Source organism: Abrus precatorius, unplaced genomic scaffold (assembly GCF_003935025.1).
Source record: "Abrus precatorius isolate BTA unplaced genomic scaffold, Abrus_2018 Scaffold6, whole genome shotgun sequence".
Lineage (NCBI taxonomy): Eukaryota > Viridiplantae > Streptophyta > Magnoliopsida > Fabales > Fabaceae > Abrus > Abrus precatorius.
In genome coordinates this window covers 10,043,722-10,056,643 of record NW_020874406.1, presented here as the reverse complement: position 1 = coordinate 10,056,643, position 12,922 = coordinate 10,043,722, and the positions used below count along the sequence as shown (strand labels likewise).

Here is a 12,922-nt window from a genome sequence, read left to right as displayed (position 1 = left end):
ATGGCTACCAAATTTCTTGTTCGCTTTGGTGCCTTACTTGTGTTCCTTGTATGTTCCTATGTTCCAAGGAACGCTAATTCAGTTGAACTTGGCTCTAGTATTGTGGCTGGCACCAATTCATCTTGGCGATCATCTTCTGGTGACTATGCTTTTGGGTTCTATCACCTTCCTAGGGGCCACTATCTTGTTGGAGTTTGGTTCGACAAGATTCAACAAAGGACACTGGCTTGGTCTGCAAACCGTGACAATCCAGTTGAAATTGGATCAACCATCAATCTTACACAAAGTGGCCAACTTTTGGTCCAACATGTCAATGGGTCTTCATTTCCTATCTACAATGGAACAAACACAGCTTCTGCGGTGATGCAGAATGATGGGAATTTCATCTTGAGGAATTCACTTTCCAACATGATATGGCAGAGCTTTGATTCACCCACAGATACACTCCTATTAGGCCAAACTTTGAGTATGGGTCACAAGCTCTACTCCAATGCCATTGAATTGGAGGACTACTCAAAAGGACAATACAGTTTGGAGATCCAAAAATCTGATGGCAACATAGTTCTAAAAGCTTATCGATACACTAATGCTGCTTATTGGTTCAGTGGAATTATCCCTTACACAGATGTGAGAATTATTTTTAACAAAACAACATCTTTTCTTTACGCGGTGAATGGAACCTCCCAAATTATATATAACATGACAACTGAAGCAGTAGGTGCAATAGAAGATTATTATCATCGTGTGGTAGTGGATGGTCAAGGAAACTTTCAGAAGGCGATTTACCATAAGAAAAATGGCAATGAGTGGACGCCTGCGTGGAAGGCTGTACAACAGCCCTGCAAGGTGACTGCTCTTTGTGGGGTGTATGGCTTTTGCAATTCATCTGGCAACACTTTCAATTGTGAATGCTTCCCTGGCTATACACCTTTGGATCCAAGTGCACCTTCCAAAGGGTGCTATTTCAAAGAGGAGGACTCTATAATGGAAGTGGAAGTAAAAGAAATTCCAGATGCTGATATACCAAACGGTGATTATTTTTTTCTTGATCTACAAGTCATAAATAATTCGGATTTGGAAAGCTGCAAGAGGGCACTGATGGATGACAATTTCTCCATGGCTGCTGTTTTAGATGGCTCTGCTTGTCATAAGAAAAAGTGGCCTATTATAAATGCTAGAAGAATCAGCTCTGAGACAAGTAATCTTGTGACACTGATTAAAGTTCCTCGGGTTGTCATGCACAATGGAAAGGATTCACCATCTTGGGTTGTTTTGCTGGGGGCTCTCATCTCTTGCTCCCTTCTTGCTGCTTTGTTTGCAGCTACTGCCATCTATCATCACCCTGTTTATGGGCATCTTATACACAAAAGGGAACCACCAAAGCCAAAGCCAATGGATATCAATCTAAAGGCATTCTCATTCCAACAGCTTAGAGAAGCAACAAATGGATTCAAGGACAAACTTGGCCGAGGTGCCTATGGTACAGTGTATAGTGGGGTCTTAAACTTGGAGGGTCAACAGGTTGAGGTTGCTGTCAAACAACTGGAGGAAGTAGAAGAAGATCAAGGTGAGAAAGAATTTGTTACAGAAGTTCAAGTTATTGCTTTGACTCATCATAGAAATCTTGTTGCTTTATTGGGCTTTTGCAATGAGCAGAATCATCGGCTTCTGGTTTATGAGAATATGAAAAATGGGACACTATCCAACTTCCTTTTTGGAGGAGGGGATAAACCCAGCTGGGAATGTAGAGTAAGAATTGTGCTTGAAATTGCAAGAGGCTTGTTATATCTGCATGAAGAGTGTGACCACCAAATCATCCATTGTGACATAAAGCCTCAGAATGTTCTTCTTGACTCGAATTACACTGCAAAGATTGCGGATTTCGGTCTGGCAAAGCTACTGATGAAAGATAAAACTGGAACAAGCACCTATGCTAGAGGGACCATGGGATATATGGCACCAGAATGGCTCAAAAATGCACCGGTCACTGCTAAGGTGGATATCTACAGCTTTGGCGTTTTGTTGTTGGAAATCATATTTTGCAGACAGCATATGGAGTTGCATCAAGTTGAGGATGGAACAACGGGTGATGACATAGTACTCATTGATTGGGTTCAATATCTGGCAAAAGAAAACAGTTTAAGAATAGTAGTGATTCATGATGCTGAAGTTGAAAGTGATTTCAAGAGGTTTGAAAGAATGGCAATGGTTGGATTATGGTGCGTGAGTCCCAATCCAACTTTTCGACCATCTATGAAAAAGGTGGTAGAGATGTTGGAAGGAACTATAGAAGTGGGTGTTCCACCACTTAGCTGATCCATGGAAAAATGGTGCAGAGAAAATTGGAAGTTCGTGATTCAACTTATGTTAATTTTATTTTCGTTTTAAATTTATCTAAGATCAACTTTTGCGTGCCATTTTTATCATTTGGACTGGGCTCTAAATTTTGCTATATCGCGTAATTTATGTATTTTTAATTACCAATATAGTAAGAAAAGAATGACAAAAGTAAAATATATTTTTATTTCAACTGTCATTGTTATATATAGTCATCCTTTCCCAGCAGCCATATTAATCTTCTTATAGGGTACATGATATGCATATTGAAGGTATAAATCTTTTTTTATTGTAAATAGCTAATCTTACCTTCCTGTAAAACTTTCGTAAGTTGTTCTCGACAAAACAAATCTAAACTTTTCTTAATAACTTGTCGTAATGTTATTTTCGTAACTTAAATTTATCATATTTAATGAAAAAAGATAATGGTAAAAACTCCCATTAATGTAAAAAAGAGAATATTTTATTTTGATTAAGAAGAAAATTTTATTTTTCTCAATAAATTAAAAATAAGAATAAGAAGCTTAATTATTTTATTAAAACTATACAACGTTTTGTAGTACGCAAATTAATAAGATAATTTTGATTCCACAAATTTTGAATTTTTTACAGAAAAATTATTAAAAAAATACACAAATAGATCCGTCACTTAATTATTTACCCAAATAGACTCTTTTGTAGCATATTTTTATTAGCCAGAATTCGGTTCTCAGACTTGATTTTTTTTTTTTGTTTTTAAATTTTGTTTTATATTTATATATAATAAAATAAATATTATTATTTAAATTATATTTATATATTTATATTTTTTAAAATAAATATTTATAATATGTTATTCTAATAAATATTTATAAATATTTTTTTAATTATATATAATAAAATAATTTTATTATTTGAATTGTGTTTATATTTTTATATTATTTGAAAATAAATAAAAATAAAAATAATAATATTTATTTTACATGTTTATTAAAATTTATTTTACATATTTAAGATAATAAATAATATTTTTGTTTTTCTTATTATATTATTTAATATAATTTTAATTTTTTTAAAATGATATTAATATTATATTCTAAAATTATATTTTTCGTTATTTAATATTATATTTTTTTAAAAATAAAAATTACAATAAAAATTTATTTAATTTTAAATTTGTATAAAATAAAAATTATAATAAAAATTTATTTAATTTTATATATTTATAAAATAAATAAAAGTATTAAATAATAACCAATTTATTTATTTATTTTGAGATATTAATCCTTATTAAAATTTATACATAATTATTTATTTAAAAAATATGTTATTAATATTAATAAATATTATTAAATAATATTATGTAGATATATATATATATATAATTATATATTTAATATAAATTACAAATACTAAAAATTTAAAAGTTGCAATGACATTCATAAAATTAAAAATGACATTAAAAAAATTTTAAAATAACAACAACAATATAAATCAATATAAACTATAATTTTGTTGTCCTTTAATGTCAATCTCTGTTTTTATCCTACTGGACTTGGGTCAACTCTTTGAAGTTCTTTTCAGTTCTGAATTTAGACACAAAGTTGGCTTCGTGTAAGTTAGTCAATAATCTTCGTGTCTGAGTTCTCGTATTCCTTAGAAACTTGTTGTAAAGTATACAGGGAGATATGTAGATGTCAAAGTTATGGTGTGTGTGTGTAAGCATGAAGCAAGTATATGCGAGCATAGGATGTAAACTTTTTGGAACTTGCCACAATCACACCACATTTCATCTAATCATACTGTAAATCTTCTTACGGGTCAAATTTTCTGTCGGATGTTGCGTTTTTTCGACTAAAAATCTAGTGTTTGTTCTGTCAAAGGTGATGACTCTATGAGTGTTTGCCTTTGACTGTGCATCTTGAATTGCTTTAGTTGCAACCTCCGAGTACATATGTCCAGCATTAATCATTGCATCTACTTCCTTGCCTGTTGCCATGACCATGGCGCAAATTGGCAGGTTTTTAGTTTTCTTTAAGACCGAAATGATTGACTTTGCTAGGTTTGTTGTCATGTATTCCCAACGTTGTCTGTTGTCCCATGCCAGCGTCCATTTTTTCCTTGGGATGTTGTCTAACCATTGTGCAGCTTCAGGGTTATTATCTTTTACGATGTTGTAATAGTAAAAGAATTTCGATTCAGTCATCCCATATGCTGAAAAAAGATTACAAATTAAATTAATGTAACTAGCTAAGTAATTGTATAAAATATTAATAATAATATAGAGTACGTAAAAAATTAAAATTACCCATATTGATGACATCTTTCTTCAGTGCAACATTTTTGAATCGTCCCATGAAGTTTTATGCAATATGTCTAATGCAATAGACATGGAAAGAATTGTTTTCTGTCCAACTACTTCCATTTCTGAAGTATGCACTTCTTATGGCTTCGTGACGATTCGAAATAAGGCACAACTCCTCTTGCGGGGTTACGTACCTCCTTAAGTTTTTCAAAAAAAAGAACCATACATCGTTGGTTTAACCTTCAACCACAGCAAAGACAATGAGAATTATGTTGTTGCGGCCGTCTTGCGCAATTACCACTAATAAAGTCCCTTTGTATTTGCCATACAAAAATGTTTCATCCACTTGAACAATTAGTTTGCAAAAGGAAAAACCATCAATGCATGGCTTGAAGGTCCAAAACAACCTCTTGAAAAACACATTCTCCTCGTCAAACAAGCCACCCTTGTATGCTAGTTGTGTACTCAATTTTCAGATGAAGCCCAGAACATACAATTGCATTGCAAACAACTATCTAGGTAACTTATGGTATGACTCCTCCCAATTTTTGAAGATATTTTTAATGGCATGTTGTTTTCTCAACCATCCATTTCTATAGCTGATTGTGTAACTTATTGTGGATTTTATGTGGGCTAAGATGGTTGCGATGGGTGTGGATGGATCAGTTTTAATAATTTCACAAATAGTTTGTGAAATCATTCATAATCCCAACTTGTTATGATCCTGTGAAATGAGTGGAGAAGCACATGTGTGACACCCTTCAAGTTTCATTATTTTCCAGTGTTGCTCTTTAGTGTGCAATATAGCGCGACATTTTCAGGTACAGTCGTTGTGAACGCATTCTATGACAAGCCTAGTTGTGCTTGACATCTTCACCTTGTAAGTGCAATGATTGACAATGTGAAATCTATTTATGGCGTCTTGCACTTGTTCTTTTGTTAGGAAGCGCTAACCAACAAATAGTGTTCCAGGCGGATACACTACCATTTCACAATCAAGGACATGGCCAAACTCAGAGTCATGTTCTTGTATTTGACTGGAAGAGTCTAAAAAATGTGAAGGTGGGTTGTATAATGGTAATAGTTGTGATGGTGGAATATTTGGAAGTGGGAGGGAGTCTTCTTCATCATCCTGCTGTTGAGATAGAATTTCATCTTCATCCTCGCTAAAAGGATCAAATACTTCGATTGGGAGACCCATAACATCATGTTCTTCAATGGGGGTTTCTTTAAGAGGCTGAGAGGGTAGGGTTTGCTTAAATGGTTGGGAGGGTATTTCATTGAGGTCTATGAATGGACCAGTTAAAAGTTGTGTATAGGACTGAAGGTCAGAATTCATATCATATGTTGGAAAAGATAGATTTATGGTTTCGTAAGTTTGGTAAGGTGAAAGTGAAAGTGAAGGTGAAAGTTGTGGTGCCTAGGTTACGTTTGTAGCAAATGTAACATATAATTCTATATCTGATTAAAGTTGATTTGAATTGTGGATGTTGAAGAGTGCCTCGACGTCTTCATCTTCGTTCAACTCAACACATATGTAGTTGCTAACTCCTGGGCCAAGTCTAATTGGGTAATGAAAATGTATGGTTGTCACCCTTTCATTTTCGTTTCGGTTAAGTTTTGTGTGAATGACTTTCTTAAGCCTTTTTAGAGTCACTCCTCTCTTTAGATGTATGAATTTAGTTGATGATGAGGTGACTCCTTTATTAGGACATTGGTTAATGGCATCATCAGAATGAATAATGACATAGATTGAAGACATTTTTAGATTAAAGAAAGTGAATGATGAATAAGTTTCGAAGGAGAAGGTTCACAAGAACAAGAAACAAACTTAGAAGGTTGAATGAAGAAAGTGAACACAAATATGGTTATTTATAATGGTAACATTAGATTCTCAGTTATTCAATGCTTCATTACATTTTACGAATGATGATGACCTCTCCATTCACGTAGACTAAGAGATAGTAACTTCTCAGTCATGCCCAACATTAGATTCTCTTCTCATTCAAGCCATCCTATATACTTCCAAACAGGTTTTCTCTCCTCCCAATCAAAGATGCCTTTTGACATTCATGTAGACCAAGAGATAGTGACTTCTCAAGAATCCAAGACTACTCTCTCGTACCAAAGTTTATCTATAAATATGTTCATCTAAGGCCACATGTTTTCATTCAAACTTGCATCTATCTTTGTCCTTCGTTTCTCTCTGTCTTTGCTCCTATTACTAAAAATGTTGTTGTGGAAGCAAAACGAACACAGGTCCGCCTTCATTGGAAGAACGGTAAGTTTTACACATTACCATTATTTACTGAATATATAAATCAATATTCTACATATAATATTATTAATTTGTTAATAACAGCAGGAAACTGAAAACATGATTTTATCTTTCTATCATTCAATGCCAGAACCCAGTCCTCTAATTGTTCCTATACTTGAATAACTTAGTTTTGTTGGGGTAGCAAAGCTAAGGCATCTTAAGGTGGATTACTCATTGATAACAGCTTTGGTCGAGAGGTGGAGGCTTGAAACTCACACATTCTATTTTTCCAACAGGGGAGTGCACCATAACTCTAGAGGATGTTGCACTTCAACTCTGGCTAAGAGTTGATGATTTACTAGTCATTGCTCCAACAATGTTTGACCGAGAGGAGATGTGTGACACATATCTCGGTATCGTGCCAGTCAAGAGAGAGTCACTTATTGGCTCTATGTTGAAACTGAAGTGGCTGAGAGATAACATGTTGCCACTACCAGAAGAACCATCTGAAGAAGAAGTTCACGCCCATTGTAGGACTTATATACTAGGTTTAATTAGATGTGTTTTGATGCCTGACAAAATAGGAAACAAAGTACATCTTATGTATTTAGCTTTATTAACTAATCTTAGAAGAACAAGATGATATAGTTGGGGTTTTGCTTGTTTAGCTATGTTGTACAGAGAAATAAGCAGAGCCACGGAAGTTAGTAGCAAAACAATGAGTGGTTGCTCATCACTGTTAATATCTTGGACATTGTATCACATGTCATATATTGTGCCAATTTCTAGTAATCTACCAACATACCCTCTCGTATGCAGATGGAGCGGGGGTAGAGTGCTAAACTTTCGAAATAAACCTCACAATGATGTTGTGGGGGTATAGATCAATGTTTGATCACATTCAAGTTAATTAGGTAACTTTTCATAACAAAAATTTAAATTCATATTTATTTTCTTATCTTTTACACATCTTAAGTAACAAAGTTAAATTTATTTATATTTTTTATGGGTGTCATATCAATACTTGCAAACATAAATATCCATGGAAGCATATAGAGATGTCCAATTGTGGACTTTATGTACCGCTATCCTTTGTTTTGCAATTGTTGAATGACACCAAACAGATAGAGTCAAATTACAGTTTCGTCTCTTCTAAGAAGTTCTTTCTCCACCAAATAATTAAAATGACCTCCATAAAATTAACATGAGAGGAAGACAAGATAAAAATTGAGTTACAAGACATGCTCAATGGATCGAGATATGGAACAACAGACGTGAGCTGACAATAATAGGCCATCCAATGCAAGGCCTATTATGTCACACACAAGAATACATCGAATGGTACATTGTCAATTCCATCTATTTCCTATCTGTACTACCACTACTACAAGATCTAAGGAGGAACGACCAACAACTAAGGACTACCAACACATTTGAAATTGGTACGACTTCCACACCGTCGTACCACGAGATTGCATCAATTCCTTTGAACATTACGCCAAAAGCAAACATAATTAACACAAGACATTCGTTTGCAACAACATCGGAGGATATTTTTACAAATTTATTTGGAATTAATTTTACAACTCCATCTTTAGCCCAAACTTACATGCAGTCTCTTTACCAAGTGGATTTTGTTAATGAACCTGGTAATTCATCAAATGCATTCCAACAACTAGACCTTCATGATGATCAAAATCTTCCAAAAATTTATCCTGAAATCTCTAAGTAATAACCACAACGACGAAACTTACCACGTCACAGACGTCGCCCTCGTTGTGGAACTGGCCACAATTACGGAGATAGTTAATTATTAATGTTGTTATGAATTTGTTATCATCTTTATTAATGCACTTTGTCTTCATCAATGTTACCTTAATAATATGAAAACATTAATTTTAAAATATTTGTCTCAAGTATAAATACTTAACTTATAATTTAATATTTTATTTACTTTTTAAAAATAAATTTTTTATTCTAAAATAAAATTTATTAAAAATTATAATAGTAAAATTTTAAGATTTAGGGTATTAAAAATTATAATATTAAATAAAGTAATTTTTTAGAAAAACTAATTTAATTAAAATAATTTTTTTATTCAAAATATCATTTTATCATACTAATATTTAAAAATATTATTTCAAAATAACATATTTAAATAAATAAATAAATAGAATAATATTTAATATATTTATTTAATTTTTAAAAATATAATTATTATTCTTAAGTATAAGTAATTTAAGCATTAACATTACTATCTAAAATAATATACTTATGATTTAAATATTTTAATTAGTTTTTAAAAATTATCTAAAATAATTTACTTATTATTTAATTATTTTAATTAGTTTTTAAAATATAATTATTATTGTTTTCTAAAAACATTATTTATTATCTTAAATATGTAAAATAAATTTTAATAAACATATAAAATAAATATTATTATTATTTTTATTTATTTTTAAATAATATAAAAATATAAACATAATTCAAATAATAAAACTTATTTTATTATATATAATTAAAAAAATATTTGTAAATATTTATTAGAATAACATATTATAAATATAATTTAAATAATAATATTTATTTTATTATATAAAAACATAAAATAAAATTTAAAAACAAAAAAAAAACTCAAATCAGAATTTGATTTTCCGAAAACTAAATTTTAGCTAACAAAAACATAATCCAGTAAAAAAGTCTATTTAAATAAATAATTAAACAATAAATTTATTTATATATTTTTTAATAGTTTTTCTGTAAAAAATTGACAAATTTCACTCATCAATACTTTTGGAGCAATTGATTAACTACAGCCATTTCTTTTTCGAGGATACAAGATTAACTACTAGTATAATTTATTCATAGATTGTAGTCGCATTTTATGTCAAATATAGATGATACGCCATTCAAAATTGAAATAAAAGTTTGTACGAAGAGTCAAATCAGTCATGATTCATACGGCACTACCCTTGAAAGGTATGCTATAAGGGAATTGACTCATTGACTTTGGATAGCAGAGTTTTGTGGTCTTTGAATGAGTCTGCAAACGTTTACATGCGCTGTAACAATCCGGGGGAAGGCTCTTCATATAAACTTCTCTGTTCTTCCCTCACACCATAGAAACTGCAATGTCTTTAGCTATGTTTCTGCCTTTCATTCTTGCACTAGTCTTACATCTTAATGGCTTACATGCCCAGAATTCCATGGCAATAGCATTAAACACAAGCATCACTGCTGGATCAAACTCCACTTGGAAGTCACCCTCTGGTGATTTTGAATTTGGATTCCATCGTCTTCCAACTGGTCTTTTTCTTGTGGGAATATGGTTTGGGAAGATCCAAGAGATAACATTTGTATGGTACCATAGTCCCCCTGTGGAACCAAGTTCCTTAATCGATTTCACTTCTTTGGGACACCTTGTGGTAACACACCCAAATGGATCTATTGCTCAGACAATATATGATGGAGGAAGCACTGCAACTTCTGCACACATGCAAGATGATGGCAATTTTGTCATGAAGGACTCCAACTTAGGATCTGTTTGGGAGAGCTTCAACTCTCCAGCTAACACAATCTTACCGGGTCAAACCTTGCAAAGTAATCAAATACTCTACTCTAAGGGGAAAGGAACTTCAAACTACTCAATGGGAAACTTCATGCTGCAAATGCAAGGTGATGGGAACTTGGTGCTAAAAGCATACAAATGGTCAGACCCTGCATATTGGTACACTTTAACCACATCATTCCCAAATGCTAATTTGGTGTTTGATGCTACTACTGCTTCCTTGTATCTTGTTAGTGGCTCTAGGAATATTTTCAATGTAACAAACAAAGCTCCAACCCCAGTAAATGATTATTATCACCGTGCTACAATCGATGAGAATGGCAATTTCCATCAATATGCATATCACAAAAGAAATGGCACTGAGTGGAGGAATGTTTGGAAAGCTGTTGAGGATCCCTGCAGAGTGGACGCTGTATGTGGTGTGTATGGCTTGTGCACTTCTCCTGACAATGAATCAGTGAAGTGTGATTGTATTCAAGGTTATATCCCATTGGATCAAGAAGATTTGTCCAAAGGGTGTCATCCAGCAGCTGTAATCAATTACTGTGCTGAACCTTCTGTGATGAACTTCAAGGTGCAGGTGTTTGAGGACACTGATTTTCAATTTTATCCAGATTTTTCTCACCAAACAGAAGTTGATTTGGAAGGTTGTAAGAAGTCTGTGATGGAAGATTGCAATATCATTGCTGCAACTTATAACGCTTCAACCTTTACATGTGCCAAGAAGAGCATGCCGTTGCTGAATGCTAGAAGGAGTTCATCTTCGAAGGGACAGAAAGCACTTCTCAAAGTTCCTAACAGTGTTGAGTCTAGAATATCTAAAGTTTCCAAGAAGAAGAGATTTAATGTGAGGGTTTTTTTGAAGGTTATGCTTGCAGTTAGTGCCACTTTTGCCTGTTTCTTTGGTGCCCTTGCTGTTTACTATCATCCTTTTGCTCAGAGACTAACAAGAAGAAGGAAGTCTCTGAATGCAGCTGCTATTGGAATCAACTTCAGGGAATTCACATTCCAGGAGCTGCATGAAGCAACGAATGGATTCACTAGGATTCTTGGTAAGGGATCTTCAGGCAAAGTCTTCAGTGGAACTTTAATAATAGAAGATGCAGAAATTGGTATTGCAGTAAAGAAACTGGAAAAGAATGTTGAGAAAAGTGACAGTGAGTTCATGACTGAGCTCAAAATTATTGGCCGTACCCATCACAGAAATTTGGTGAGGCTTTTGGGCTTTTGCATTGAGAATAACCATAGACTTCTTGTGTATGAGTTGATGCCAAACGGAGCACTGTCCAGTGTTTTGTTTAGAGAGGGAGGAAGACCACATTGGGGTCAAAGGATTGAAATGGCTCTTGGCATTGCAAGGGGCTTACTATACTTGCACGAAGAGTGTGAGACCCAGATCATACATTGTGATATCAAGCCCCAAAATGTGTTGCTTGATGCCAATCACACCGCAAAGATAGCAGATTTTGGGCTTTCCAAGCTTTTGAAAAAAGATCAAAGCAGAACAAGCACTAATTTACGAGGGACAATAGGGTATATAGCACCTGAGTGGCTAAGAAGTGCACCAATAACCGCCAAAGTTGACATATACAGCTTTGGGGTTATGTTACTAGAGATTATTTGCTGCAGGAGGCACATTGAGTCGTGCCAAGATGACATAGATAGCCTAGAGGATGATTTGGTTCTTTCGAATTGGGTTTTAAGATGCATGGTGTCTAGGAAACTAGAGCAAGTAGTGAGGCATGATTCAGAAGTGCTCAATGATTTCCAGAGATTTGAACAAATGGCCTTGGTTGGATTATGGTGTGTTCATCCAAACCAAGCTCTTAGACCTTCAATGAAGCAGGTCACACAAATGCTGGATGGAACCCTGGAAGTTGGGGTTCCTCCTTTGCTTTATGATCAGATGATGGCAAATTCAGATCAGGGATTATAGTTTGTCAATGCTGTAATAACTTGAACGAGCATTTTTCAAGAGTTTTACTAGTGTTTAGAAAACTTGGACTCATTGCATGTATCATGTATGTTCCTGGTGATTAGTTTACAATCTTCTGCTTTTGGTTGATTAGTTTTAAACTTCTTATACAAAAAAATATTTCCTTTTGCCTTTACTTCCAAATACAAATACGATTAGCAACTTGGTGTTGAATTAATATGCCTAAACAATAAAACAAATAATATGACATTTCTTTACATGTCGCATACAACAAAACAATCTATCTTAGGATGCAGTTATTTCATTAAATTTACTATTACCTCCCTTGAGGCGCAAAATGTAAGAGAGCTCTTTAGTCTTTATGTTGTGAAAGTAGGCAAAAAGTTTCATTACTACAGCAACAATAAAAACAAAATTCTCTTAAGAATAAACAATGCAAGTTATCAGATTGCATAATTCTAACAATTCTTTCACTTAGAGTTTGATTCACAATTATTCCTTGTAAACAATGAGCTTATATTCCCTTCACTTAGT

General features: G+C 33.4%; 2 protein-coding genes across 2 annotated transcripts; both read left to right on the top strand.

The window, feature by feature from the left end:
- On the top strand, positions 1-2,316 carry LOC113870136 (G-type lectin S-receptor-like serine/threonine-protein kinase LECRK4). Its single transcript, XM_027506736.1, has 3 exons — positions 1-744; positions 793-1,492; positions 1,598-2,316. Exons 1-3 carry the CDS (start codon positions 1-3, stop codon positions 2,314-2,316), a joined length of 2,163 nt encoding a protein of 720 aa, XP_027362537.1.
- Positions 2,317-9,908: 7,592 nt separating this feature from the next.
- LOC113869872 (G-type lectin S-receptor-like serine/threonine-protein kinase LECRK1) lies at positions 9,909-12,560 on the top strand. The gene has a single exon (XM_027506376.1). The coding sequence runs from the start codon at positions 10,016-10,018 to the stop codon at positions 12,386-12,388; it is 2,373 nt and encodes a 790-aa protein (XP_027362177.1). The 5' UTR covers positions 9,909-10,015; the 3' UTR covers positions 12,389-12,560.
- Positions 12,561-12,922: the final 362 nt, after the last annotated feature.

What these genes read in the sequence shown, in the direction of transcription:
- LOC113869872 (XM_027506376.1), top strand. Translation starts at nt 10,016, where the DNA reads ATGTCTTTAGCTATGTTTCTGCCTTTCATTCTTGCACTAGTCTTACAT.
- LOC113870136 (XM_027506736.1), top strand. Translation starts at nt 1, where the DNA reads ATGGCTACCAAATTTCTTGTTCGCTTTGGTGCCTTACTTGTGTTCCTT. An exon ending in TAGAAGATTATTATCATCGT is followed by an intron (nt 745 to 792) that starts GTGGTAGTGGAT and finishes ATTTACCATAAG; the next exon opens with AAAAATGGCAATGAGTGGAC. An exon ending in TGCCTATGGTACAGTGTATA is followed by an intron (nt 1,493 to 1,597) that starts GTGGGGTCTTAA and finishes CAGAAGTTCAAG; the next exon opens with TTATTGCTTTGACTCATCAT.